The sequence below is a fragment of the Acipenser ruthenus genome, chromosome 12, assembly GCF_902713425.1.
Source record: "Acipenser ruthenus chromosome 12, fAciRut3.2 maternal haplotype, whole genome shotgun sequence".
In the NCBI taxonomy this organism is placed as follows: domain Eukaryota; kingdom Metazoa; phylum Chordata; class Actinopteri; order Acipenseriformes; family Acipenseridae; genus Acipenser; species Acipenser ruthenus.
The window spans coordinates 29,772,051-29,799,895 of record NC_081200.1 but is presented as its reverse complement, the minus strand read 5'-3'; the positions used below and the strand labels follow the sequence as shown (position 1 = coordinate 29,799,895).

Here is a 27,845-nt window from a genome sequence, read left to right as displayed (position 1 = left end):
CCATTCAAATTTCTTTACAAAGGGGCAATTTTATTGATATCCAATGAGCGTCGCTAAATTGTATTTACTTTGCATATATCCATTCAATGGATGGCTAGGGTGAACATTTAAATCTCATTGGCTAACGCTTTGTTTTGCCGAGGCGGTGTTTGGGTTTCCTTCAAATGTATTTTCCTGATTGGCTACTGTGCTGGACCGCATCTATCCGCCTTCTAACTTTTGTCGAATCAGAATGGGCACACAGATTAAATGGCGGAAAGGGGTGAAGGCAAAACTCAACTGACATAGGCAAACTTTTGTGTCATGATCGGGACAAAGAGGGATTCTTTTTTATGAAGGGAAAAATAAACTTGTAAGAAGGGAATTAAAAGAACAAAAGCACATGTAAGTAAGTATAATTGTAAAAATGTGTTAGGGTTAAAATTTTCTTTTCTTTTTTTTTTTGAATCAATACTAATTCACATACTGCTAGTATTAGGGAAAATACATTGTTGGACCTAGTGATCGCGTGTCTCATATACCCTGTGTACGGTTCAACACACCAACAAGAAAGAGTGTATTTGTTATTAAAATTCGTTTGCCTGCAATGTACTGTAGGTATTGTGGATGGATCAGGGAAAAATGCTACTGATACCTACCGGTAGTACAACTTGACACGACCAAAGATGTTTACAATAAAGCGTTTATTTTAACCGGCTGCATTTGCCGAATTGTTGTATATTTTTGAATTTATAGGAGAGAGTTTGTCTGTTTTAGTGAGTTGAATGACAGTGACTGACTAAATTGATTGTTTGTTACGTTAGTGAACTGCTTTAGATAGCTGTACAACAAGGGTTACATTGTTGACTGAGAGTAAAAGGAACGTCAATGACGTGTACAGATCTACAATAAAAGTACATTTACAGCAGCATTTTGGCATACCTGCATCTTTTAAACTATATGGAGACAATTGGAACAGTATAGAAAATGTCCGTGTCGATCCTCATATAGTTTATCTTTCTTTCTGCTAGTTGTTTGATTTGGATGGCTGTGTATTTGCGTAGCTTATTAACTACAGTACTTTGTTTAGTCTGTTCTGTCATGGATGAAATAAACTGTGTAGTATGGCTGCGGTGGCCCAAAGCCAATATTAGACATGGCCAAAATATCGTCCTGAGCTTTAACAAAATCAATCTCTAATGGTGATATTACCAAAGTACAATTGTATTGCGTAGTGCCACTGTTTTGCTATAAAACAGCAGTACGGAAATAGCTTTTACAGGGATACAGCCTTTTGTTTTCTGTGACGAAAAAAGTGACATTATTTGAAAAGGTGGATGCTGCACATGCTGTACAGTAAATTTAAAAGGTAAACCCCGTATTTTTTAACAAACGCGTGGCTTGTGCACCGTGTTGTACCGTAGTTTATAGAGTATTGCTTTACTGTAGATTTTGGAGCAGATAGCTAATCTGACTCCTACAATGTGTAAAACCACAAGAATGAATTGCTTTGTGTCATCTTTATGCCTTTCGTCAGTCATATGTTTAACCATAGAAAGACAGGCAAATTGTATAGAACTAGACAGCTGAGCTCTCCTTTTACAGTAGCCCACATGTAGCCTTGGCTTTAAGCATCATTCAAATTAACACAGGTCTTTATTATATTCAGACATTTAACTCAAACAATGTCGTACTGTAGCCTGTAAGGGGCTTTAAAATACTGTGTGAGCTGATTTTAACCTTCTAGCAACTTACTAGAATTCTGCAGTATACTGCATTTGCATGTAAAAGCATTCCATGTTACTTATTTACACAGACAAAAATGAATAATACAATTCCAGTCATCAGGTTCTGTCTGACACTGTTCAGTCTTGTGACAATTATGTCATTCATATGGTAGAAGTTAACTTCTTAACTGCTTGTTTAGATAGCATATTATATGTTAAAAGGCAGTAAACAGTTTTGAAATGAAGTCATTTGCATGTGCTCATCATTGAAGTGTTGTAGGTGAATAATGTAATCTGAGGTCCACTAGTGCACCTATACTGTATAGAGTATTTGGGTGGACTGTAACTGTCATACTGTAGAGCAATTTGTTTACTGCACTGATATGGAAATTTAGACAGAGTGCTCAGTAACTGAATTCCATGCATATCTGTTTCAGTGGAATGCATTTAGGTTTACGTCATGCACCACCTCAGTTAGACAGGTTGGTTTTAATAAAAACTTGACAAACGAGATAACTGCATTAATAAATACACTACAGGAGTAGGTGCAGTACAGCTAAAGGGAGTGCCACAGAGTTTATGGGCAGGCAGGTTGAAACAAGCATTGACTGATTCACAACAATGGCATCACAAGTGGAGCATTCCCACTATCTTAAACGTCATTGTCACTCTACATAGCTCAGTTTCATCAATAACATTTTTGATATTTTTTTCAGATTTGGAGCTCCAACAGCAGCAGCTGGGGAAGACGCATAGACGTGTTGGTTAAAGGTTAGTGTACTTGGCTTTGTGCTTTTGTGCTTCGTCTTGCTGGGAGCAGGGTTTGCATAGTTTAGCTTTTGTGGTCATGTTTTGCTTGTCGCTGCATGTGCTTGTGTTGTCTAATCGGCAGAAAATAATTGGTGATCTTTGATTGGGAGGTGAGAGATCATGCAGCACTGGTATTTAAGTACTTGTGCCTTGTGTGCTCGTGCACTGTCTACAATTGTGTGAATCCTCTCCATACAAATGTAGAGGATTACCATATAAAATAATATAAAAAGTACCATGTTCTCACTTAAAACTCATTGTAGTCTTGTTACAGGGCAGTGGGTATGCTTCCTTTTCCTGAAATGTAGAAGTTGTCATAGTTTTAATGAATTAAAAAAAATGCAATTAGATATTAGGTCATTCGATTCAGGTTAATTTTCTGAACATTTTAAACTTTAGGATTAATGGGTTTTAAACGGTTTCAATTTTAACATATTGGACATTTTTGTAACTAAACAGAAAGGCCGACCTCAGAATCCATCCATTAGAGTTCTGTTATGTTTTAGAATGCACTACTGTGTGACTGGAGAACACTTTTTTAATAAATGTAGAATATAAATAACCTTACTGTACACATACTGCTATATAAACACTAAAGCTAACATGGTTAAAAGTTTAGGAAAAGTTCTAAACATTTAATACTTCTAGCATAGTTGTCTACAGTGCACTGCCTTTAAAAAGCTGTCATTCCATCCCTGTATCATTTCAGCATCCGTTTTTGCTTTTCTGCTGTTTCATAGCTAGTAGTGTGGCTTACATTAATTGGAGGCATGACTGGTGTGGGCGAAATTGGGGTTTGCAAAGCCTTTCACAGGTGTAACTGATATGCATCTGGAAACCTGTTGCATTCGGACTGATGGCCGATGTGCTACTATCGAGTCCAATGTACAGTATAGTACAGTTCAATGTGTCTAGAGAGGTTACTGTTTATAAATCAGGACCCTACTATAAATGTGTTGTGCTGTGATTGTGATAGTCTGTCGTGGTCCCATTTTATTTCTGCTGCACTGTATAGTTTTCATTGTCTTTCTGCCCATGTGTTGCCCTTACATTTTACATCCTGCAGTCCAGAGGGGGTTTTGTAGCACGACTGTTTAAATGATTCTACGCTGAGCAATTTCTTGTTCGAGAGAATGGACCACTTATCTAATCAAATCATCTACTGTCCTTTCTTTCACTGACAGCTTTCATGTACTGTTGGGGATAAAGCTTCTTATTGGTAGATTAAGAAAGTGATGACAGAGGGCATATGCAATCTTGTCTAATCTTTTAAATATTTTTAATGCCACCTTTACCTTGACACCTTATTGTTGTTTTTATTTTAACACAAACTTGTGAAAGTACGTGGACTATACTAGATTAGCAGAGACCAGTGAAGTATAGGTCAGCAGAAAATGTACAGGTGATTACAAAGCAGAGAAATCCTGGTGAAACACAACATGGTTTTTAACCAGTGTCTTTCTGCAGACGTACCATTTTTATTATCAGTGCTTTTTGAGTTGTAGGATTGTGGGTTGAAATATATTTGAATCCCTGCAATAGTTGCTGGGTGACAAACTGGAGTAACCTTGGAAACTTTAAAATTGATAAATTAGGCCAGAAGCCAGGGCTCAGTATGCCTAGTAAAACAAACTACATACCAAAATGCATACCTGTGAAATGTTTGTGAGCATTGTAGCAGATCACAATTTGCTGCTTTTCGATAGTTGCACGAAACCTGCATAGTACAGTGCTTCCAGAAGTCTCAATTAAGAGACAGTGGTATTTGTGTTATACCTCATGGCAGACAATATGTGCCATGGCCCTACCAACTTCTTAACATTTCCATGCTATAAATCACAAAATAGGCAAAATTCTTTACAAAAAGAGAAAAGAGTAGGGCTGTATTGGTACATTCATCCACGGACCCCTACTGTGGATTGGGTCTGGTGTCTGTTTCTCAAGCCGTCCATAATTTAAAGTTTTTGAGTTACTTCAGACACAATCAGGTCAAGAACAGTAATTTGTCCTGAATATGAAAGGGTAGAAGCTACACAAGGGAATGTGTGTTGTATGACTCTGGGACCTTCGTGTTCCGTGGTGATTGATACCCAATTTCATTTCCCTTCATTCCCCTTTTACACTGCAGAAGCTTGGTTTATTTATTTTGTGTGTGTTGGGATCCCTCATGGATGCAATGAAAATATAACTCTGTACTCTACAGTAACTCTTGTTAAATCTCAATCAAATGAGGTGAAAAAATGTATATATTTTAAGATAAAAAAAAATACAAATAAAGAGTTTGCAAAATAACTTGGCATCATTATTTACAGTTCAGAAAGCCCCAAAGCAATTTTTTTAAGTTTGGTAAATTAATTGACTTTATATGTGCTATAAGCACAGTATAACAGGATTACTAAATTCAGCGGCCCAAAAGCTTGATGCTTAAGATATTCAAACTCTGATATGAAACTGGAAGCTGCACTTTTTTGCTCTTGTCTCTAAAGACTGACTTTCTGAAGTGATTCACAGCCAGTACAGTCTGCACCCAATTAAACATCCTGAAGATGCTTTTAAATGTTCAACGTAAAGTCTTTGCGTCTTCATAAACTGACATTGCATAAACACCAGACGTGGTTGTGTACTGTGCTTGGGGACTGTACAAATGCAGTGATGAAGAGTTCCAGTATCAGACCCCATCCTGACTGCAGTGCATTGTAGCCTCCTAAAATCCCCATGGTTACTGTGGAGTACTTCTGCCTCTGTCAACCTCAAAGTGATTTACACCTTTATCGGCTCACTCACTCAGCCTGCTTTGCTTTTGCACATTAACTGGGTGTTGCTATGGTGCTTCATAGGCTTATGAGGCTTCAAACACAGCATCTTATGTTCCCTTTGCAGACAGGAGCTGGACGGACTGAAAGGGCCCTTGGAACAGACTGGACACTTTTCGGCAGAGGCTGGTGTTCAGTGTATCTGGTCCTGAAAAGGAACCGCAGTGAAACTGGATCTTCAGACTTAGCACTAGCCTCTCATGTAGCCGTGTTTTCAAACTGTTACTCTTTTACAGTTCCGGTCAGCCAGCACTGCCAGGCATTGTGTACTTCATTGGATTTTTAGCATTGCCCCCTTATAATGCTCTTCAATGGATGCAAACCGTATTTTGGTTAGCATTCGCGATGAAGACCAATCCTTTCATGTTCGTTACAGGTAGGCATATCTCTCTCCCTTTGTTTTTTTTAGTTTTTTGTATGCCTGTGAAGTAGAGAGCTCCTTCTTTTCCATTAATGAAATGTTAGTAGTTTGTTAATTGTAGAATCAGATTTTTTTTTCATGCAAACTTTCTAAAATTTTAAACTTTCTTAAAGATGCAGTGCAACACTGAAAGGTTTGTACAGTTCTGTACTATATTTCCTTTGAACTGGCTTGATTTTTCTTTGAATCTCTATTCAAAGCTGCAAATGGGCATATTACAGGAACAAATAGACTGCAAGTTGCTTCCAAATTAGCCTCGGTGATTAAAAAAAAATGTATATATACTGTACATATATTGTTAGTTAAACACAGGGGTTAACACCCCCATTGTGTTTTCCTACAAAAAATTGTGCCAAATGATGCCAAACTTTACTGTGTAGTACATATGACACATAGTACATATTGCCAGTCAGCTTGCTGACTTAGAGGATCACAAGCACGGATTTGATTTTCTAATTGTGTATTTGCACTTACAGAATAGAGAGAGAATTACATTGCAGCCTTGTCAACGAATAGCCGCTTCTCCATAGAGGAAAGTACTGTACCGTACACGAAAAGGCCATTTCTCACTTCTTCTGTAAAATGACAGCTAAATAGAAAAGTGTAGGCAAGTATTTCGCATTCATAGTATGTATCAGACAAAACAATGAAACACCTGCCAGCAGTGGCACGCACTTGAATAAATGGGCTGTCTGTAACATGACTGATTTAATTCTCTAGTACTAAAAAGAAACATATTTTGATGCGCTTTTACACATTACCACTTGCTATCTTTTGATAAGGTTTGATGAGGTTTTTAAAGCTAGGGATTGATCAGATTAGTGATTCGTGGGGAACCGCTCCAAAAGCGATGGCCATTCTGGAGAACAGATATTGCTGCAGATTTCCATCCCAACTCCCAGGAAGGAACTGGAAGCGGTAATCATTGAGCAATGCTCACTTCTCATCCACAACACTTGAAGCACCTTGCAGATTGTTCTTGCAAACCAGTGTGATCTTGGCTATCTATTGGAGCCCCTACCCTTGTGGTCATGCAGGGGTTCCTATTTTTCTTTATACCTGGCTTGTATAGTAGAATATACTGCCAGTGTTTCTATTTATACACTTGAAGTATATACTGTGTATGTTTACAGTATGTAATACTCGTATACAATGGGATTTATACTGTAGCTTTTAAAAAAGCATAATAAATGGAGAAGCTTTGGAGAAACACATACAGTGAATTATCATATGTATATGAAATCCTGCTTTAATAGCCTCATTGTGTGCCAGGTTCTTTTCTGTACAGCACTACTTTGCACCTGGTGGAAACATAATGAGGTAATGCAATCCTCGGTCAGAGCCAATAAAAAAAGATTGGGATGCACAGAAGCACCAAATTACTGCTTTGTCAATATTTAATGGCACGCTGAATCATTGAGAGTAAGAATCCTCCCCTTAGTTTGCATAGCATAGGCCTTGGAGAAATTGCAGGTGCTGCATTTCAAGATGATTCAGAAACATAAGACATTCATACAGACGCAACATTTACAATATTCCAAGAATACAAACTGAAAGGATGTCCTGGTGGTGTTTAAATTGATTGGGTCGCGCATTCCCTCTCACAAACAAGTGTTTCTGTTGGATTTCATTCGGCGGTTCATTTATGTCCAAGGGTACTGTACACAAATGTGCAACCCTGATTTGGTAACATGATGAAGTCTTTCTTTAGTTCAGCTGGTAGGGATGAACCTCAAATGGCATAATATAGATTCAGTACACCCACACTAAAGGAGAATTTATTAAAGTGTTCCTGCTACTGTGAGTGCGTCTGTGTGCTCAATAAACACTTTTTTTCTTTTCATTTTTTCTTCATACTCACATAGGGCTTGGTTGCCATTTTAAAGACAAATGACCACCTGAGCGTATGAATACAGGGTCTTATTATGCAGCAAACCATGGTAATCCTCATTTACACAACTGAAGATTTTGTATGGTGTAGCAGTCCTAAAGCCTTACTGTTGTCATTTGAAAGGGGGCAGTATTTGAGCATACAGTACAGTATGACTTTAGGACTTGGGCTATAAAGAATTTTTCCTGTAGGTGTAACCTGTAAAAATATAATTGTAATAATCCTGTAACTGGCCAGCAGGTCATCAAATATTGTGTGCTCTAAAAGATGTTTTTTAAAAAAGTGCTCTCTATAATTCAACGTAGGAGGGTTCCTGTGCTTACATTTTCAGTTTAAACATCTCTTCTCAAACCATTTGAGATGGGACTTTGCCCAGGTAAACATAACACACACACATAGTAGTTTAAAATTTGAGGAGTGATGTTTTGATTTGTACTGTAGTCTACGCAAGCTGGGAGTCTCAAAGAATGTGAAATCCACCTCTCTTTAGCCAATCAGAATGGTGGTTCGATCCAAGCAGTTGCGTCATTGATCTGGTCCCACAGTGCACTTGGGGTTGCCCTGGGTAAGCTAGCAGGTGGATTTTCAGATTTAATTTAATCACCCGGATAAAGGTGTTTAAAAGTACCACATACTGTACTTTACGCCTTTTCTTTTTTTTGTACGGCCCTAAAATGTTTGAAATTCCACATCAATATTGAACTGTGATGTCTTTAACCTTTCAGATGTAAAGGGTTTTGGCCACAAATCATCTGCTGCACAACCTAAAAGCGAGGAAGAATTAATTGAAAATGTCTCATAGGCATTGGTTGACTCCCAAATATTGCTATTTATATGAATGGAAAATCAACTGTGGCCAAAATGGTGCCCACACACCAGACAAACAAACAGAAAGGATTGAGGCGTACAGCTACACTAGTGCTGTAGCCATTATTCAAGCCAACCTGTGTGATTGCAAGATGCACAACAGCCACACTTTCTGATGTGAGGTTGAAAAATAATCAACTTTGAGGGGCCAGTAAGTAAAGAATGACTGCGAATACAGTATTAGGAAGTGTGCGTAGTCTATTGTGGTGACATTCACGCACGCACCCAACCACCCACACACAAAATGCCTGGGTGAGCTGCCAACGAAGCATATTGCTGCAACTCCTCAACTCTGCACAATAATTGTACAGCTGGCAACCTGTTCACTTAAAGTATCGAAGTATTAATTGAATTTGTACGTGCAGCAAGTGCTTCTCTGCAAAGAAACAATTTAATAGGTTCAAAGGCAGTTGTAACAAAGCACATTAATATTCTCTAGAGCTCCTTAGTGTGACTATTATAATCACTACAGCAGCTCTCCTCTTAATCAGAAGTGACAGACTAACATCAGGTGCCCAAAGGACAAGGAGAAAAAAGTCCTGCGACCAGATTAGGTAAGATTATACTTTGCATGCATGTCTGTGGAACCTAAAGTTACCCAGGGCAACATTGGCTAAAGCTGCTAACTATAACTGCAAAATAGATGCTTTGAACAAACTGGGCTCCTCTCTAGGTATACTTCAAAATGAAGCCCCTGTAGGTAATTAGAGGACAGGGGACCTTTATCTGTATGCGTTATGTGCATATACACAAGAAGCCTGTATTCTAGGAATATTCCCAGTTGCCATCTATACTGGAAATTTCTGCGTGACCTGTGTTGGAGGCTAAATAATAAAACCAACGAAAAGCTTACAATGTCTGTGATGGGGATGTGCTTTGATTGTATACATCCAAAAGGCAACAGGTACTGTACTGCTTTGTTGTACGTTATTAAGGAGACAAAATATATCTTAATTTGGGTGGGGTGGGGTGGGGGGGGTCGGTCATACTGTAGCATAATAATGTAAATGATTCCAGTAAAAAAGAAAAAAAAAAGGAATCTTTTTGACTGTCATGATTTATTTTTTATAAATTGCAATGCATACCTTTAAATACATAGCTGAAGTTGTTGGTATTTTCTGGTGATAATGGTTCAAATATTGCACTTATTTTCAAGCTTTCATATGCACTAAATCTGAACGGCTGTGATTACTGCTCTGTATCTTATAATCTTTTTTTACATTTATATTATTATTATTATTATTATTATTTATTTCTTAGCAGACGCCCTTATCCAGGGCGACTTGCAATTGTTACAACATATCACATTATACATTATTTCACATTATACAGATATCACATTATTTTTACATACAATTACCCATTTATACAGTTGGGTTTTTACTGGAGCAATCTAGGTAAAGTACCTTGCTCAAGGGTACAACAGCAGTGTCCCCCACTGGGGATTGAACCCACAACCCTCCGGTCAAGAGTCCAGAGCCCTAACCACTACTCCACACTGCTTATATCAAAGTTAAAGTTCCCAATAGCAGTAATTGATCCACTCTATCCAATATTGATGCTGCAGCTCTTTCTAAGGGGTTGTCTAACATTTTAGAGTTTGTTATGTACTGAACCAGACTTGTGTGACAGAAGCCCCAGGACTGTTCTTAAGTACTGTAACTGGGATCGTTTAAACATAGCAAGGACATGGGAATAAGCACAATGTAAGAAAAAGAATAAGGACACCATCACAAGGCAGGAGTGTGCTGCATACAAGTACAGTGCTGTCTCATGCCACAGTATTTAAATCCAGTACTGGGTAGGCAATTCAATTGCAGAGCTAAAGACCTACATTCAATAAATGGCTTTCTCTTACTACTTACTAAAATCTGATCTTTTAGGACCTTCATCTGTTTTAAACATTGGATTTGTGTTGCCATTATTATGACATTAAAGCAGTTTCCTGCTTGTCATAAAGGGAAGGGAGTAATGCACTTGGGCAATGTAATACACAATGCAAACCCTTCTAGTTGAAACTCGGTCAAAGAATCTTACAACATTTCTTTTAGTATTCTTACTGTACATAAAGTACACAATTGAGGAGTTAACCAGATTTCAATCATTTTGAACGTTTTGTACTGTAGCATTTGGGTGTGGTGGTTTGTTTTTTGAACCTTGCATTTTACAGGAATGTGAAACTATAGTATCTTACAGTCCCATCCTGCCTACTGTATTCATTCTGCACAGATGTGTGCTTTTAAGGAAGTCTGTATGTATTAAACCACTTTATTGTGTTCAGCAGGTAACAGGATATGGAATAACAAACATCAGCTTTTAAGAATTGTTTACAAAATATATATTTTTTGAGAAGCAAGAAGAAAAAAACACTCAAGCCCTCAAAGTCTGTTTTATAACAAACTGTTTAAAAAATAGCTAGAATCCTTTTGTTTGCAGTGTCCATTTTCATGAAAACCTACAGTAACATAGGGACTGAGTGATAAACTATGTATAAAACGTTGCATCAGATAACATTGTCATGTGCCGTTCAAAAACCAATAACCGCAGTTGCAACATTTGACCACCAGGAGATGTTGTTTCGAACAACATGATTTTAGCCATTCTCTCCCTGCACATCCCTAATTCTGGGAACATGAGCACTGTACACTGTAGCAACACAATGTGAGTAATTGGACAGCAACCAGTGGGATTCAATGTACTACTGTTGAGGCTCCCAGCTTACCTTTCAAATCCACTTCAAAGTTGTGTCCATGTCTGCTACCTGTATAGATGCATAGTTAAAGCGGGCTCTTTCTCCTTGCAGAATGGAAGCCTCCTGTCTTGAGCTGGCCCTGGAGGGGGAGCGGCTGTGTAAAATAGGAGACTACCCAGCAGGCGTCTCTTTCTTTGAAGCAGCGATCCAAGTCGGGACAGAAGACCTCCAGATACTCAGTGCTATTTACAGTCAGCTAGGGAATGCATACTTCCACTTGCATGACTACTCCAAAGCACTGGAATACCATCACCATGACTTGACTCTGACCAGGTACACAAAGCCATTTGTGAAAGCGACTTCTGACAAAGCAAAAATATTGATTTCAGACTTGTGTTGCCACCTGGTGCCTACAGAGGGCATATTACTTTGTTATGGGGTGGGGTTTAGGTTCTATGATGTCAATGGACAGTACCAAAGAGGTTGCAACCTTAGAAAAGGATACACCAGTCGTGGTTTTGAATACAAAACATGTGCCCCAATGTTGGTCCAGTGATGATTTTTATTATTATTATTATTTATTTTTTTTAGGTTGTGAAATATCTGTCACAAGGTGCAAGCCAGTGTTAGGTTGATATTATTTATTCTATTTTTATTTTCAGAACAATCGGAGATCCACTTGGAGAAGCTAAAGCCAGTGGTAACCTTGGCAACACTCTAAAGGTTCTGAGACGCTTCGATGAAGCTATAGTGTGTTGTCAGAGACACTTGGAGATTTCCATTGAGCTCAGTGATAAGGTGAGTAGGTTCTTCCGGTATTGTTTTAAAACCTGGATACTTGCTTAGTAAGCAGTGCCTTGGTTATTTGAACACCTTGTTCTTAAACAAGCGTGGGTTGTGACGTAGTGTTATTAGTTTGCTTTTTATTAAGTATTGATATAGGTGTGGGGAGGTATTATTCACAGTTCAGCTGCTATGTTTATTTTATGGATCCTGTTTCACATTATAATGTCTCCAGTAAGCTTGCACAATATTGAAACCTTTGAAACCTTTCTGAAACGCGTAAGGAAATATTAGACAATCTTCTTGAGAGAGTGTAATTTGTGAAATAGGTTACCTTTTACAGCTACATTCTATACTGTTGTGCATTCAGGGTACAAAAATGTTTATCTTGTATTATGGTTCCTCTCTCTTAAAATTTACAGAAAGGTGAACAGATTCCAAATGCTCGGTTTGAAATGTGTTTTTGAAATGCTTCAGGTCGGGGAGGCAAGAGCACTTTATAACTTTGGGAATGTGTACCATGCCAAGGGGAAAAGCATCTGCTGGAGTGGGGCTGATCCAGGGGAGTTTCCAGAAGAGGCGATGACTGCTCTGCGGAAAGCTACGGAATACTATGAGTGAGTCATTACTAATGACAAGAATATACCCACAAATCCAAAGTGTGTACTAGGCAATACATTAAAAAAAAAAAAAACTTATACTTTTTTATTTTTAAATTTTAAGGGCAAATTTGTCAATAGTTAAGGAGCTTGGAGACCGTGCTGGGCAGGGCCGTACCTATGGAAACCTGGGCAACACGCATTACCTGCTGGGGAACTTCAGGGATGCAGTGATATCACATGAGCAGGTAAAAAAAAACAACCCTGGTAACCTCTGGAGGATTCAACTTGGACCTTGTGTTCCATATAAATCTGCACTTAATTGTGAAGCATGAAGACTCCATTTACAGCAGAATGTGTGTTTATCAGCCAGTTGCTGACTATCTGGAGAAGCAGTATGGGCTTTAGCTGCCTTTGTAGATCTGTGTGGTACATTTATTATTAATATTATTATTTGTTTTATCCAAGGCGACTTACAGAGACTAGGTTGTGTGAACTATGCATCAGCTGCAGAGTCACTTACAACTACGTCTCACCCGAAAGACGGAGCACAAGGAAGTTAAGTGACATGCTCAGGGTCACACAATGAGTCAGTGGCTGAGGTGGGATTTGAACCTGGGACTTCCTGGTTACAAGCCCTTTTCTTTAACCACTGGACCACACAGCCTACATGTTGATTGTATGGGTGTATGTTATGCATACTTGATTCATTTTCTGTTGTGTGTTTTTATCCTTAGTCATCAAATAGAATGATGCAGTTTCTATAAGTGTTTTTTTTCTTTTTCTTTTGTAGAGGCTTCTAATAGCGAAGGAGTTTGGTGACAAATCAGCTGAAAGAAGGGCTTACTGTAACCTGGGGAATGCGTACATTTTTCTTGGGGAATTTGAAATCGCATCTGAGCATTACAAGTAAGTAAACCTGTTTAATATAGCAATGCAGACGTAAGCCTACTACCAACATCTCAACAGAAAAAAAAATTCTGATTTGAAAATTACAATTTTATTTGCTTGCTAAAATTGATACCGGACCAGCTCTTGTCAGTGCGCCAGGATGTTGCTCGTGGAGATGAAGAAAGGAGGAAGTCCTCTCAAGACGGCCGGTGCTGCTGCTGTTGCTCTGATTTACTCTGTCTTTGTTTTTACTCTGCAGGAAAACACTGCTGCTGGCCCGGCAGCTGAAGGACCGTGCCGTGGAGGCACAGGCGTGTTACAGCCTGGGAAACACATACACTCTGCTGCAGGACTATGAAAGAGCTATCGACTACCACCTAAAACATCTTATTATAGCCCAGGACCTCAATGACAGGTAAGTGTATGATCCTAATGAACACACTGGACTGATGAACCAGACTTGCGTGCAGTTTGTCCATAAAGTGAAGCCTTTAATGTTTGTTTTTTTTGTGTGTGTTTTGCAGAATTGGAGAGGGTAGAGCCTGCTGGAGTTTAGGAAATGCCTATACTGCATTGGGAAATCATGATCAGGCCATGCACTTTGCAGAAAAACATCTGGAAATCTCAAAAGAAGTAATGATCCAGAGTTTCTTGTGCTTTATCTATTTCATTATTATAACATGGATGTCTTGAGCAGATGCTGTCGCCCTCTTGTGGCCATGAGAGCAGAGACTTTTGCATTTAATTTCCAAAGCTACCACTCTGTTGCCAGTCAGTGTAAATTGCTTATAAAATTGTTTCTAATTCTTGCCAAATAGGAGACAAATAAGTCAAGATGTTTTATGATTTGTTCAGATTAATGGACACTAACCTTGAAGGTCTGACGGTAGCCAGTATCAAACAGACAGTTCCATTTATAAATATTTGCTTTCTTTTACATGCAGACTGGAGACCGAAGCGGAGAACTAACAGCCAGAACAAACGTCTCCGATCTTCAGATGGTGCTGGGACTCAGTTACCAAACCAACAGTTCAGTTCTGTCAGAAAACCACGGAGTCGATTTTGACTCTCACGGTAATCCCTTTGGTTTAGCTGGTGCATTCCGAAAAACGTATATTCTGGATTGTTCAAGATGTTTACTTCATTTGCATATTCGATTCTGTCTCCGACCTTGGATTTTGAGGACTGTAATGTTCATTACAAAATTATTCAATTATTCATTTAAGTTTATCCTCTTGCTGTGGAGAAATACAATGTTAATATTGTCTGTGCAGGAGCCAGGCCAAAAGCCGGAAAGAGGCATAGTATGGAAAACATGGAGCTGATGAAATTAACGCCAGATAAGGTCAGTGTGTTTTTCAAACTTCATTCAGTCCAAAATTGCAACTCTCAGCTGCTGGGGTAAGAACTTGTCAATGATGTTAATGTTAACCACCTAACATAGAGGATTTTAATATGAATCTAGAGCTGCTATATGGCATGGCTGTTGAATGTTCTCCAGGGTTATTTCAATATTATTTTTTTCTATAGTTGTATGCTATTTGAGACACAGGTTACAAAGTGAATTCCATATGGTTAGCCAGTAAAAAAAAAAAAAAAAGAACCAAGAAATAAGAATTTATGCTGTTAACTCCTATCCTGCTTTTTGGTCTAGGTAGAAAACTGGAACAGCGAACTTATTACAAAACAGAAACCGCTCCTGGCTAAGTCGTCTGCAAAGCTTTTCTTTGTAAATCATCTGAAAGGCAAAAAGCACAAGCACAACTGCTCCTCTGCTAAGGTTCTGCAGGACACTACTAATTCCATTGACAGCGGGGCTGTCCAGGCCCAGGTACACCACAAGGTGAGCTTTTAATGCTATTTTCTGTGCCACTTTATATTCCAATTGAGCCCTTTGGAACTGGAATCGTACACAAGCTAAACATACACGCAAAGGTGCATCTGATGCAGTTGGGTTGCCTTAAAAATACATTTAGAAAGGGTAAATGTAACAAACATGGTTTTGTTCTTGGTTTGAGGAGTCCTCCCTCAAGTACCCTCTAGCCTTGATTGAGAGCAGCTTGCTAGGACATGTGTTGAAGGTGAAGTGGTAGCACTGACGCTTGTCCCCAGTGACAAGACTCCCTTTATAGTCTCTGAACCCCCCATCCGAGGAGCTATGTAAACAGTGAAGGTTGTACAGCAGGGCAGTAAGGGACGATGCTGAAAACAGACAGTCAATCAGGAAACCTGGTACAGGTAGACCTACACAGTGCTGAACACAGAAGTGACATGGTAGGCTTGTTTATATAAGACTTCTTGATTTTGGATTCCAATGCATTAAAATAAACGTAAAAAATATATTCGCAAAGCAAGACTGCCATGTTTGTATGCATCATGTCTGTATTTTATCCAATTAATATTGTTGAACAGCGATTTGGAGAATTATATTATTTAGGAAGTATTGTTGACAACACTTTAAAAATCATTTTACTACATAAACTCAGTATTTTGTTCATCATTTCCAGTGAATTTACTGTTGCCTAATCCAGTGATTGCTTGGTGTGAGAACGGTTGGTGCTGATCCAGAAAGCAGCAAGCACACTGGTTATTTATTACGTGAAATGTTTCCTGTCTCTATAAAACATACCTTTTTAAACAGCATATTCTACAGCACTCCAGTGTTGTCAGCTTTGTGTGTACCTGCTTTGATGATGCACAATTAACAAGTCGAATTGAGCTTCATGTTAGCACATTTTTAAAATCAAATTAATAGTCATTTACTGTTTGCTTCAGTTTAATTGTGTTGCTAAAACTAGTTTTATTAGCGCACACTTTGTTTTAAACAGTTCAACTGAGTGCTAGCAATGCTGGGGTTATGCAAACCAAACTATTCTTTTATTTTAAAATTGTACTTACTGCTATACAGTCAATTGGAATCAAAGCTTATTTATGGTACTAGAGTCACTGCATGGTAAATTTAAATCAAATACTGTTGTTGGTAATAGGTACACTGCATGGTAGATTGATATAAAATATGTAGCCCTCTGGTAAATGTTCTCATTTTCCTGTGTTGATGAACTGTTAGTGAAATGCAATACAGATTGAAGGACCACAATATGTATTAGTATGCTGAATAAACCTGTGTTAGAGCGATTTTATAAATGGCGTCTATAGTGATGTTTCAAGGTTAATAATATTAATTTTTGGTCCAAGTTATAAAATCACCTGAGGAGAATACATACAGTTGTGTGAGACCAGTTCCATTTACAAATTATTGTAGGGTAGTAGGGATTTTCACTGTGGTGGTTTTTATAAGCAGAACGCCTACCTAGTAAAACATACCTAAAAGGCATAGTAAAGCATATTGGTAGATTTACTCTGCTTTTAATATGCAATTTAGATCCTTTTTTTAATCCTGCAGTGTTTTAACTAGTGTCACTGTATTGAGCACTGAAAAGAAAACACTTAACAGAAACTTGGGAGTATTTGTGTAATATAGTAGACCAAATAACTATGACAACTGACATTTAATTGAATATACTGTTTGTACTGTATAAGACACATACAATTAGTTTGGATAATTGAGTAGAATGTAATTCAAAGATGCTGTTGTACGTTCTATTTTGTCATCAGACCTGTCTGAGTAGTTTTCCTCCTACCTGCGTGTCCCTGTGTTTTGCTATCTTTTTATTTTGAAGTCCTGTAAAAAGTCATCTTTTCGCAGTTCTGGGGCGGCAGGTCAGTGCAAGAATGAAGGTGCTTGTTTTTTACCATTGTCACCATCACATCGGCTACTTTTAGATTCTCAACATTGGATCTCAAACTTCAAAACGGGTATTGAGACACATGTCAACGTTAAACTGCAAGGCTGTGATCCGATTTTGAGTGCCTGCTGAGGTAGCATGGTTTTGTACATTATGAGCACCTTGTTAATGGTGACTCTTGCTGTTTTGTGTTCTAGAGAGGAAGTCCTGACATGCTCGGGGACGAGGGTTTCTTTGACCTGCTCAGTCGATTCCAGAGCAATCGCATGGATGACCAGAGGTGTTCTGTAGACAATGGACAGAGCAGACTGTCTGTGCCTGAGGCAGTGACACCCACCCCACCAAGAGCAATACACAAATGTGAGCTGAGCAGCTGAACTGATGTATACCTGAAAAATAACTAAATGCCGTCGTTTTACATGCATTGTACTGACAACGTAATCGTTTTCAGTTGGATCCATTCTCTATGAAGTTATCTTTCCAACACCACTGTGCTGGTCAGCAGAAATGATTTCTGGATTTAATACTACCTTGAGTTTGATGTTTTAGTATGAGCTAGGACATTTTACTTTAACACATTAGTGGCATTCTTGAAAGAAACTGCTCAACATCATGATGCCTTTTCTATGTGCGTGTGCTGTGACTAGTAAACCGCTATTGTTCTGCTATATTACAAATAGTTTCAAGCTAGTATTAAAGGTTACTAATGTATAACCCTATGCAAACTTAAATCCTAAATTTAATAACTTAAAAATAAATTATTTCAAAATGTTTGTTTCTCTTAATGGCTTTTAACATATGCTGTTCTTTTGCATATTTTCAGCCCATTCTGCATCTGTTGTTTCACCTCACACCAATCAGTTGTTGGATCTAGTAGCGAGCTCTCAAAGTCGGAGACTAGATGACCAGCGGGCGGGTGTTGGAAACTTCCCTGGCCTCAGACTGAACCAGCAGAACAGCCAGTCTGTCCTCAGTCATCTCATGGCTAATGCTGACAACAAGGAGCCAGATGAAGACTTTTTTGACATGTTGGTTAAATGCCAGGTTGGTATAATATTAGTTTTGTTCTATTATTTTCTTTATCATAGACCAGGGGGAGCATAGCGGAACCTGAAATAAGTCTAGAAAAAGTTTGGAAGCGCTGGTTATGTATTTTACTGCATTTAATCCTGTACTTTAGATTACTGTAATCTGTCAAGTGTTATTTAATCTGTAGTATTTTGTATTTAATTATATCCTGATGCAACTATCACTGACACTGTTATCTGCTCCATTATTGAATCATATTTTGTCATACTTGTACTTGCTAGAACCAAAGTCATTGTATTTATCTTGCTCTTAATTGCATTATTACTTGTACTGTGATTCTTGAAATGTATTTGTTTACGACTGTAAGTCGCCCTGGATAAGGGCGTCTGCTAAGAAATAAATAATAATAAATAAATAATATGTATTAAGTGTCATTTAGAATGTACTCCTCATGAATTCTTATGTAATCCTATATCTGTTTCTGTAGGGTTCTAGACTGGACGATCAAAGATGTGCTCCACCCGCTCCAGCACCCAAGGGCCCCACAGTTCCTGATGAAGATTTCTTCAGCCTTATCATGCGATCTCAGGCAAAGCGAATGGATGAGCAACGGGTTACTCTGCCCTCAAACTCAAAACGCCCCAGCTCCTACTAAAACAGCCACTTGCAAGCTTAATGTTGCCCCCAAACTTTTAACATTAATTCACAAAGTGTAAAAGTACTGTAATAAAGAACTGTTCTATTTCATCAGTTCGTCAAGGAATGTTTACTGTCCAGTAACAGGGACAGTATAAATGCCTACTGAATGTTAATGTACCAGTGTTCAAAATTAATTAAAATAACTGTAAATGTTTTTGTTTGTTTTTCTATAAAATTCAGGATTTAAATATTTGTAAGCTCATTTTTTTTATTAATGTACATAATGTTCTCTTTCATTGCTGACTGTCTATTTAAGCTATTAGTCGACTCCTATTTATTCGAATGTAGCAAACGCTTGCTAACTGCCATTGCTAACGATTGGTTCTTTGTGGCGGGTACACCATGTTGAAATTTGAAGATGTGTATTATTCGCACTATATTAATGGTACACTGCTTTTTGTTTTTTTAAGGCTTCTTTACTGCTTCTGTAGATTGCCATTTTGTTTAATATTGCCTACCAAGAAAACTCACGATTAATTTACTGCCACAAGAAAACGTGTCAGTGTTGAGAAACAAGCCAGTGCTCTTTCATACCTCTTGTATCTTTTGTTGTATTTCCAAGATTGAGGAATAAACTAATTTCTTCACACTACATTCAGGAACTTGGGCTTTCTTTCCTTTTAACCTTCTGATCTACTGGCATCTCTGAACAGATTTAAAAACTGGGCTGGTTTTTAAATGATTTGCATTCCTTATTCTGCCATTTTTACTAAAAAGATCGCGCTCTTGATTAAATTAATAATGTCAAATCTATATACAAACCATCATCTGATTAACACCCTATTTTTTATGAAAATGCTGTGTTATATTAGCATAGATTAATCTGAATGATCAGACCTCTTCAACGTGATCCTTCAATGCTTACTTTCTAGATATGGGCTATGAACCCATGTTTAAATGTTTAATAAAAAATGAACATGTATTGCACGCTACTTGGGAATATTCGCTTTATTTATTTAAAAAAAAACAGCACATATGAATTTAACAATTGGGTTGGGTCTCCTGTGCAGGTAGCTTTACTATCCCATCTTCTGAACCGGAGTTGTACTGTTGTGAATTGTCAGACACCTGGAAACCAAAACATTATCATTGCATCAAAGCAACATGAACCTGTACCACATCCATAGTAAGCATTCACCACTTACTAAAATGACATGATCATATTTCATTTAACATTTAAGTCTATAAAACTGACCAAACATGAGTTTACATTCTTGAAACTAATACACTAGGATGGTTTCAATCTCTGATTCGAATACCTCACCTTACCTAGTGCCTGTGAAACCAGCCATTTAATGATGTGTATTTTCAATAGCTTTTTTGATGCCGTATTTTATTGACAACCTAGATTTTTCCTTTTCCTGATCAGTCCAAAATCCAGCTAAAAACAGCACAGAAGATGCCACTTAAGACACAAAGCATGCCGATCAATATCTGACATGTTGTTGGTGGGCTATGGAGAATGTTCCATACATTTTATAAACTAACGCACAACAGCATCAGAATTCACGAGCATGAACAGCACATTGGAATATAAAGGAATGTAGGAAGCAGGCAGGAGAAAAACAATTGCAGCATCTGCATTCAGCTTATAGATTTTATAATACAAAATTGGGAGAATTTAAAGTGATCTGCTGTTTTGAACTTTGCATGACTCTTCTGTTTAACAATCTGTGCTGTCCAGTTCATTGTTTTTCATCCTAGAGAGAAAGATGACAGAAAATACACTTAAACATTACACCTGGTAGTAAGTAAAAGACAGCATTGCAATTTCCCAAAACCATTTTCATTGCACTAGTAACAATGCTTTAAGTCCTATATTTTTTTTCTCTTGTAAAATAACACAAATACAAATTTAAATTAATATTATTCCTCCAATTTACCAATATAAAAGCAGGTACACATAGAGGACAGGCATTAAGAAATTAAAAGATAATGTAATAGAAACTACCATTTGACCAAGTTAAAATTGTGATATTTCTACATATATATATATATATATATATATACACTTATATATAAAGGAATTTGACACAAAACTAGACAATCCTGTCAAACTGTTTAGTCTTAGATACAGATTACCCTGCTAACTAAGCAGTTACTATCAATCCTCTCCTATCTTCTGTCTTTCTCCTTGTGACTGAAAAATATTATATTACAAAATACATGTTCTGTGAGGGCTACAGATTGCAGGGGTTTGCAATGTGTTGTCCAACTCCTGTATAGGTTTGTATGGGATACGCATGCTGTTTATGGCCCCTGTTAAGTGCCCTAGACTTACATTCCTCCTTCATTCTGTCTATGGTGGCTTCACGCTCATTTCATTTGATCCCTCACGCTTCTTTTCATCTTTTACTTCGGAGGCACTGTTAGTCTGCTGATCTCTTTGAGAGCTCCCTTCTCTCTTTTCTTTCAGGTTCTCTTTTCTTTTGTTCTCTTGCCTTGTGTCTACTGGTGCTGCTGCTGTGTTTTCATCTTCCTGTCCAGACAGATCTTCTACCTCGTCTCGAAGGAACTGCTCACTGGGTCTGCCTGTGGGTCCTACTCCTTCAATAATATCAGCATTGCCAGACCCGTGGTTTACATTTCTATGGGGTAACTGGGTCCCGTCCACTTCCCCATGGATCCCAGAATCCTCGCTCTTCTTTTCACCTTGCCTCTTGCGCGTCTTTTCATCTTTGCTGTTAGTCTGTGGATGTCTTTGAGAGTTCCCTCGGAGAGTTCCTTTCTGCTTCTCTTTTCTTATGTTGCTTGGCTCTGCTGCTGCTGTGTTTTGATTCGGACAGTCTTTCTGTCCAGACAGATCATCAAGGACCTCTCCATCACCCTCGTCTTGAGGGAACTGCTGAATAGGTCTGTCAGCGGGTCCCACTCCTTCAATAATGTTAGTTTTGTCATATCCGCGGTTTTGATTTCTGTGACGTAACTGGGCTTCACGTTCACCCCTGTGGTACTGAATCCTGCCCACTTCGCCCTGGAACACTGCATCACCGCCAGCCTGCATGTCTTGGATAGCATCCTCCCATTGTGGGACATTGTGCAACAGGGCAGGGGGGTGCGGGTCGTGATGCCCCAGAGGCCTCCTAAAGACAATGTTCTGAATGACAGCCTGGGCACTGCCATAGACAAAAACCTGGGAAAAAATTAGGGCTTTTTTAATATATGATCTTTGCTTGCTTGCTTCTTCCAAGACTATAGAATTTGCCTGGAAATTCACAATCTGATGGCTAGTACATTATATTTATTACCACCATTGTGGGATGCTGCTAAGTAGTGCTTTCGCATGTTGCTGAATCAGGAATTTTCAGGGATACACTTCTCTGGGCGCATCTAATGCACTGGACTGCATATGTTTGAAGTAGAAGCATGATTTACTGCACTAATAGGTAGGGAAAAGTGTGATAAATAAAACCAGTGCACACACAATCTCAGACAACATGAAAAGTTGTATCATAGGAGTGTATGATAAAAGTGAGGATGAGATTATTGTGTTCCCCATGTAAACATTCAGCAGCAATACATACCAGCATAGAAAGCACTATAGTGATCAGAACAGGAATCTGAAGTGTTATAGGCAGATCCTTTAAGAGAGCTCGGAGGAAGTCACTGATCCCTTGTCCAACATGTTTAAATGGCTCTGTTATGAGACTGGCAAAAGTCACAGAAATTGCCTATAAATAAATAAATAAATAAAAACAATCAGCAAATATTAGGCACAGTCTGTCCCAAATTTAAGTAGAAAACATTGCCAGTGATGAATTACCTTAATTGGAGAGACCAGTAAGACGGGATGTACAAACACAAGCTCGTAGTACTTCTTGCACGGGTCATCTTGTAGTGTCCAGGTACTTCTACACCACTCTGCAGTGGGGAAAAAAAGGAACATTTAACATTTGAAAATGACACTTTCCTATGCATATGTACAGAAGGAAGTCTATATCGGCCTGCTGAGTTGCGTAGAAGGCGGAGTAAAAAAGATCTTGAATTTTAACCACTGATCATTGCTTATCCCTGCAACTTCTCTTTCTATCTAGTTATTTCTTAGACGAAAAGCACAGCAATTCTAGATTGCTGATGGCTCGATATACCTGTACTTGTTTGATGATGTGCTATCACAGCATTTTTCTGCCCCTCATGAAATACTTTCTGCCCCCAATTGCCATTTGGGAGGTTGATCGACCACTTCTTCTGCCTTGGTCTACCCAGCCTTGAGTGACCCAAAACCCAAAACGTCAGCTTGTGGCTCCATGCACTCTGTACTATACAACTCACCCTTGATGTTATCCATCCAGTCTATCTTCTTGAGTCCACTGCATTTATCATTAAAATCCTGCCTCTTCACTATTTTAGACTGGTGCTCAGCAAAGGCAGTCTACAATACAGATATGTTTAAGCCTTACTCAGAATTATATTTAAACTCATTACAAAAACAAATGAAACCAAAAATCACAAACAGGTGACAGTACCATGAAACAGTAGGTAACCATGCATGTGCCACTGGTTTTAAATGCCCATATATAATAGACACCTTCACTTAAAGGAGTAAATGATACTGGCATCAGCATAAGACACATACATACTTCTCGACTAGAGAGTTTGCTCCTTAGTTGAATGGCAAGACGTTTGTCGGTGAAATGTTAGGTTACCGACTTGTGTCCAACCTTGCCTTTCTATTCAATTTAATGGGCTGAGATGCCAAACACTACTGTGGTGCCCTATGGGAAAGAATCCTGGTTGAAACAGGATATGTACTGTCTGTGTTCTTTGCATTATAAGTTATATACTGTAGCATGAATCCTGGCTTGCGAGACATGTCATTTTCTGTAAAGTACAAAATACAAGCTAATAACCAAAATATTTTAAACAGAAGACCATGGGATATAGGAATAGTACTGCTAGTGCTTATAAGAGGCAAGACGTTTATTTTAAAACCTTTTTCAGTTAAACTAAGCCAAAGGGGAATTGCTCATTCTTAAAAAAGTTGTGGTACCTTATAGAGATACAGCCAATTCCAGACAATGCTGACCATGAAGCAAATGATAAACATGCGTCGTAACTGTGCCATCCAGGAAATCTGGGTCCATAGTTCAGTGCAGATCATAAACACAATTAACGCTGAAACTGCCAACAACTGGATAGAAAGAACCTTCTATTAGCTGAGTGCCTTTTTAAAGAATGTAAATTAGTCCAAGCAAAAAAAACAACATTAAATATATACTTAATTTACAAATCAATACTGATATTCACTGCCAGTGCCATAATATTTTGTCTTGGAACAGTATAGTGCAGTACAGAGATTTTTGGATTACAAATTCATTCTCATAATCCCTGATATAAATTATAATTTCTTTGCATAAAAAGTTTTTATATTCAAATATGTTAACATATACAAACAGTCTCACCTGAAGCAAGGTTGGCAACTCCACACCGAAAGCATCTTCAAAGCGCCACTTCCAAGCTTCATAGTCGTGGGGTTTAAAATTAATCAAGATTTGACTGAGAGCTTCATCTATAACGCCTGGTTTCCAACTCTCATCTCTCAGAAACTTCCTGATCTCTGACACGGCCTGTCTTGTTAGGAGAACATCAGCATAGTAATGCACATCATGACCGACTTCATCCGGCTTAGAAACAAACAAAAAAAAGGAATATCAATATTACATAAAAAAAACTGAACTGATAAATCAGGGAGTCTCTTTCAGTAGTGGAGCAGGCGTAAGAGAGTATGATTAAAGTTTTGAGAAAAGGGGTTACAGTTAATCAGGATGGTCTTTCTTTTTCTTTTCTTGCACAACTTAAACAGGAGCTTGCTTTTTACACAGCAGCCAACAACCACTGCTCTTATTTGTTCAGCCATTTTGTTATACCAGACACTTGTGTTAGGAATGTTCTTGTGACACGTTGACTTGACAAATCACAAATACAAAAATCCCTGTATTCATGAGAAATGACATTCCATTCGAAACTCATATATAATATTTGTTAATATCATTTTAACAGGATAAGTAAATATATGTACATTAAATATATACTACCTACCACAATAGACTTTCTCAGGTGATCATCTCAAAAAATGAAATAAATAAAAATAAAAATACTTAACTATCACCTGCAAGACAAACTTCAGTCACTTCTACTTACCTGAAAAGGCATTTGAGATTGAAACGACTGAAAGCTTGTGGACTTTTTAAAAATATATTTCATCCTGTATGTGAACGTCCTATCTGTAACTTAATTTAAAGCATTCTTAAAGAAAACAGCACTTACTAAGCCTAACTTCTGGATGTCCTTCAAAAGCTTGTTGAGATATCTCTTGAAAACCGGCTGGCACACACTTTGTGTTGGTGGAGCCTCAACTTTCTTTTTGTAAGCTTCAACCTGAAAAGTTCACAAACGTCCAATCTTTTAGCTTTTTTAGAAAGAGAACACATCAATGAGACAGCATTCAGTGTTCTTGAATCATAACTGATAAAACTGTAACAGCTGTTCTTGTGAAAAGGTACAGGCGTTAGATTGTGTAAAACACTGCTTTTGTTTGTAAGGGACGGGGGAGTGGGACACCTACAGCTGAACTGCTGCGTGCACACCAACCTTCCTCTCTAAAACTGCAAGCTTGTTGCTGCACTCAGAAACGTCAGGACAAAAAGCTGGCTGGTTTGGATCCGAGATGTATTCTTTCCTTTTAGTGGGAATGTTTTCATAGTTGGAGAGCTTAAAAAAAAAAAAAAAACATTTTACATTTAGAAATATACAACAATGTACCACACTTTTACCCTAAAAATCTTTAGCATAGACTTAAATGAGCAGTGCATCGGTATTAAAAAATGTCACTCGTTCTCTACCAATGCAGAATGACTGTGTGATTTGTTTTTCATTTTATTGGCTATCTAGGTGTATTAATGTAATTCCATTCACAATAAATGGCCTATCTCCAGTTTATGTGTTTTTCTTAGAAAATGGAAAACATTTTCTACATGTCAACATCAAATGTACCATCACATTTTTTGTTAATTTATTACTGTCCCAATAATTATTGGAGAGTATTATCTATCTATCTATCTATCTATATATATATCTATCTATATCTATATATATATATCGATAGATCACTTTAGAAAGCGCCACCTCTCCACGTCTTCTCATAGTTTTTGAAGAAGCATCGTAGTTGAGCATGTCAGTGGGATCAATCCATTCCTCATCTTCTTTCTGCCCTTTCACGATTACCAGCACTCCACAGATCAACAGACTGATCCTCATTCTGGGACTGTGGAGAGAGGACATTATAGCAGCTGCAATATATAGCCGCTAGTAATGTAATGTCCGACCCAAATGCATCTTTATTCAAGATGTTGCATTATATCACAAGGACAAGATCCTGTATACAGTGTATTTCATAGTATGTTTCCATGCTTTTGGTCATGTCATGTTAGCATGATCCAGACATAACTAATGTAGCTTTATTTATTCAGAATTTGCGGACAATTGCGAAAAGAAAAACAATGTTAAGGTTGAAAGTACGGTGAATGTTCGTAAAACGCTAATCTTTTTAACATTTTGAAAATAGTAGTACCAACATTCTAACTGTAAATAAAACAAACAAAATAAAACACTTTGGATGGCTATACACAGTGCTCAAAAACACACTTCATAATACTATTCATAAATGTACGCCACTATAAAAACGCCCTATTAAAATACATTCAGTCTTAAAAATATTTCAGCGCAAATGAAGATAAGCAATTTAACTTTCAAATTAAATAAGTACAACTCACAAGTTAGCAATGACCGACTTACGTCACACCACCTTTCGAACTGATTTCCAGTTGGCACAACACAGAGATAAGGAAGAAAAAAAAATGTGGTTATGTAAACGATTTTATGGGAACTGTAGTTTTCTAAGGATTAAATGATATGCATTTTGAAAACAAGTCAGAGATAAATGAACTACAATAACCACCTCCCACTGCTCTACCAACCATCAGGTAGACGTTAAAAGTCCGGGTGCGTTCACGATCATTCTGCGCAGATTCTGTGCATAATCTGACCAATTTAGCCAATGATCTTCTATGACCTGGTCAGATTCTCCACAGAATCTGCGCATAATGATCTCCGTGAACGCACCATCCAAGAACCATTTCTGATAGCGGAAGACTTGATTGGACAGATCTGCCCTCTGCAGTATGTAAATCGGATGGTCGGCCATCTTGCTTAGGAGTGACGTTTACTCGGTGTATTCAACGGATAGGATTTGAGACCCGCGATTGAGTGACGGTCAATATGACAGGGAAACTGGAGAGATTATATATATATATATATATATATATATATATATATATATATATATATATATATATATATATATATATATATATGAAAGAAAAGGGTTTTTTTTTTTTTTTTTTTTTTTTTTTAAATGTACACACAAAGTTTAAAAGATTAAAAAATATTTTATTTTCAGGACCCTTCAGCTGTTAAAAATAAAAGGAAACAGTGCAGTAAACTTCTTATTCAAGAACTGTAAAGTAGTGACCTCAAAATGTCCTCATAATTCCTCATTGCCACGCAGCCCGCGGCCCGTTTATCGTATGACTGCGGCCTAGTGTATTAATTCCATTTCATTTATGAATTTATCGTAAAAATGTTTTTACACACCGTTTTAATTCGTACTGAGGAGGGTAATTTGCTTCTCCTCAGCTTGTCTCCAACTCATTTCACAAGTCTTCCTCTCCTTTCTCACTGCACAAACACGCTGCATTGAAAGAACCCATTCCCAACATATCAACAAATCCATCATCTTCTAGTTTAGAACTTGGAGGACAGTAAGCTTCCTGTGAAAGTATTAAAAAGAAAACAGTAACCTATGTTTTTTGTAAAACTAAAACTTTGTTTTGAGACCAA

At 37.9% G+C, this 27,845-nt stretch overlaps 2 protein-coding genes across 9 annotated transcripts; one reads left to right on the top strand and one right to left on the bottom strand.

The window, feature by feature from the left end:
• The first annotated feature begins 195 nt into the window (after nucleotides 1-195).
• On the top strand, nucleotides 196-19,539 carry LOC117416751 (G-protein-signaling modulator 2-like). 6 transcript variants are annotated; one of them, XM_034028138.3, is made up of 16 exons: nucleotides 196-384; nucleotides 2,423-2,477; nucleotides 5,397-5,705; nucleotides 11,312-11,533; nucleotides 11,863-11,998; nucleotides 12,461-12,600; nucleotides 12,707-12,830; nucleotides 13,376-13,491; nucleotides 13,733-13,888; nucleotides 13,998-14,106; nucleotides 14,418-14,547; nucleotides 14,748-14,818; nucleotides 15,128-15,316; nucleotides 17,417-17,579; nucleotides 18,043-18,263; nucleotides 18,736-19,539. In XM_034028138.3, the coding sequence occupies exons 3-16, from the start codon at nucleotides 5,641-5,643 to the stop codon at nucleotides 18,901-18,903; spliced, it is 2,010 nt and encodes a 669-aa protein (XP_033884029.3). In that variant the 5' UTR covers nucleotides 196-384; nucleotides 2,423-2,477; nucleotides 5,397-5,640; the 3' UTR covers nucleotides 18,904-19,539. The 6 variants fall into 6 exon arrangements, with proteins under 6 accessions (XP_033884029.3, XP_058890771.1, XP_058890773.1 ...); XM_059034788.1 differs by having other exon boundaries at nucleotides 196-388; XM_059034790.1 differs by lacking the exon at nucleotides 5,397-5,705 and having other exon boundaries at nucleotides 197-384.
• A 338-nt stretch (nucleotides 19,540-19,877) lies between these two features.
• On the bottom strand, nucleotides 19,878-26,837 carry LOC117416615 (chloride channel CLIC-like protein 1). Of its 3 annotated transcripts, none has more exons than XM_034027872.3 (11): nucleotides 26,742-26,837; nucleotides 26,073-26,211; nucleotides 25,539-25,658; nucleotides 25,215-25,325; nucleotides 24,350-24,571; nucleotides 23,938-24,078; nucleotides 23,220-23,319; nucleotides 22,711-22,808; nucleotides 22,472-22,618; nucleotides 21,229-22,080; nucleotides 19,878-20,647 (listed from the first exon to the last, which is right to left on the bottom strand). In XM_034027872.3, the coding sequence occupies exons 2-10, from the start codon at nucleotides 26,202-26,204 to the stop codon at nucleotides 21,247-21,249; spliced, it is 1,905 nt and encodes a 634-aa protein (XP_033883763.3). In that variant the 5' UTR covers nucleotides 26,205-26,211; nucleotides 26,742-26,837; the 3' UTR covers nucleotides 19,878-20,647; nucleotides 21,229-21,246. The 3 variants fall into 3 exon arrangements, with proteins under 3 accessions (XP_033883763.3, XP_033883762.3, XP_058890776.1); XM_034027871.3 differs by having other exon boundaries at nucleotides 26,720-26,830; XM_059034793.1 differs by lacking the exon at nucleotides 25,215-25,325 and having other exon boundaries at nucleotides 26,720-26,831.
• Between the last annotated feature and the right edge of the window lie 1,008 nt (nucleotides 26,838-27,845).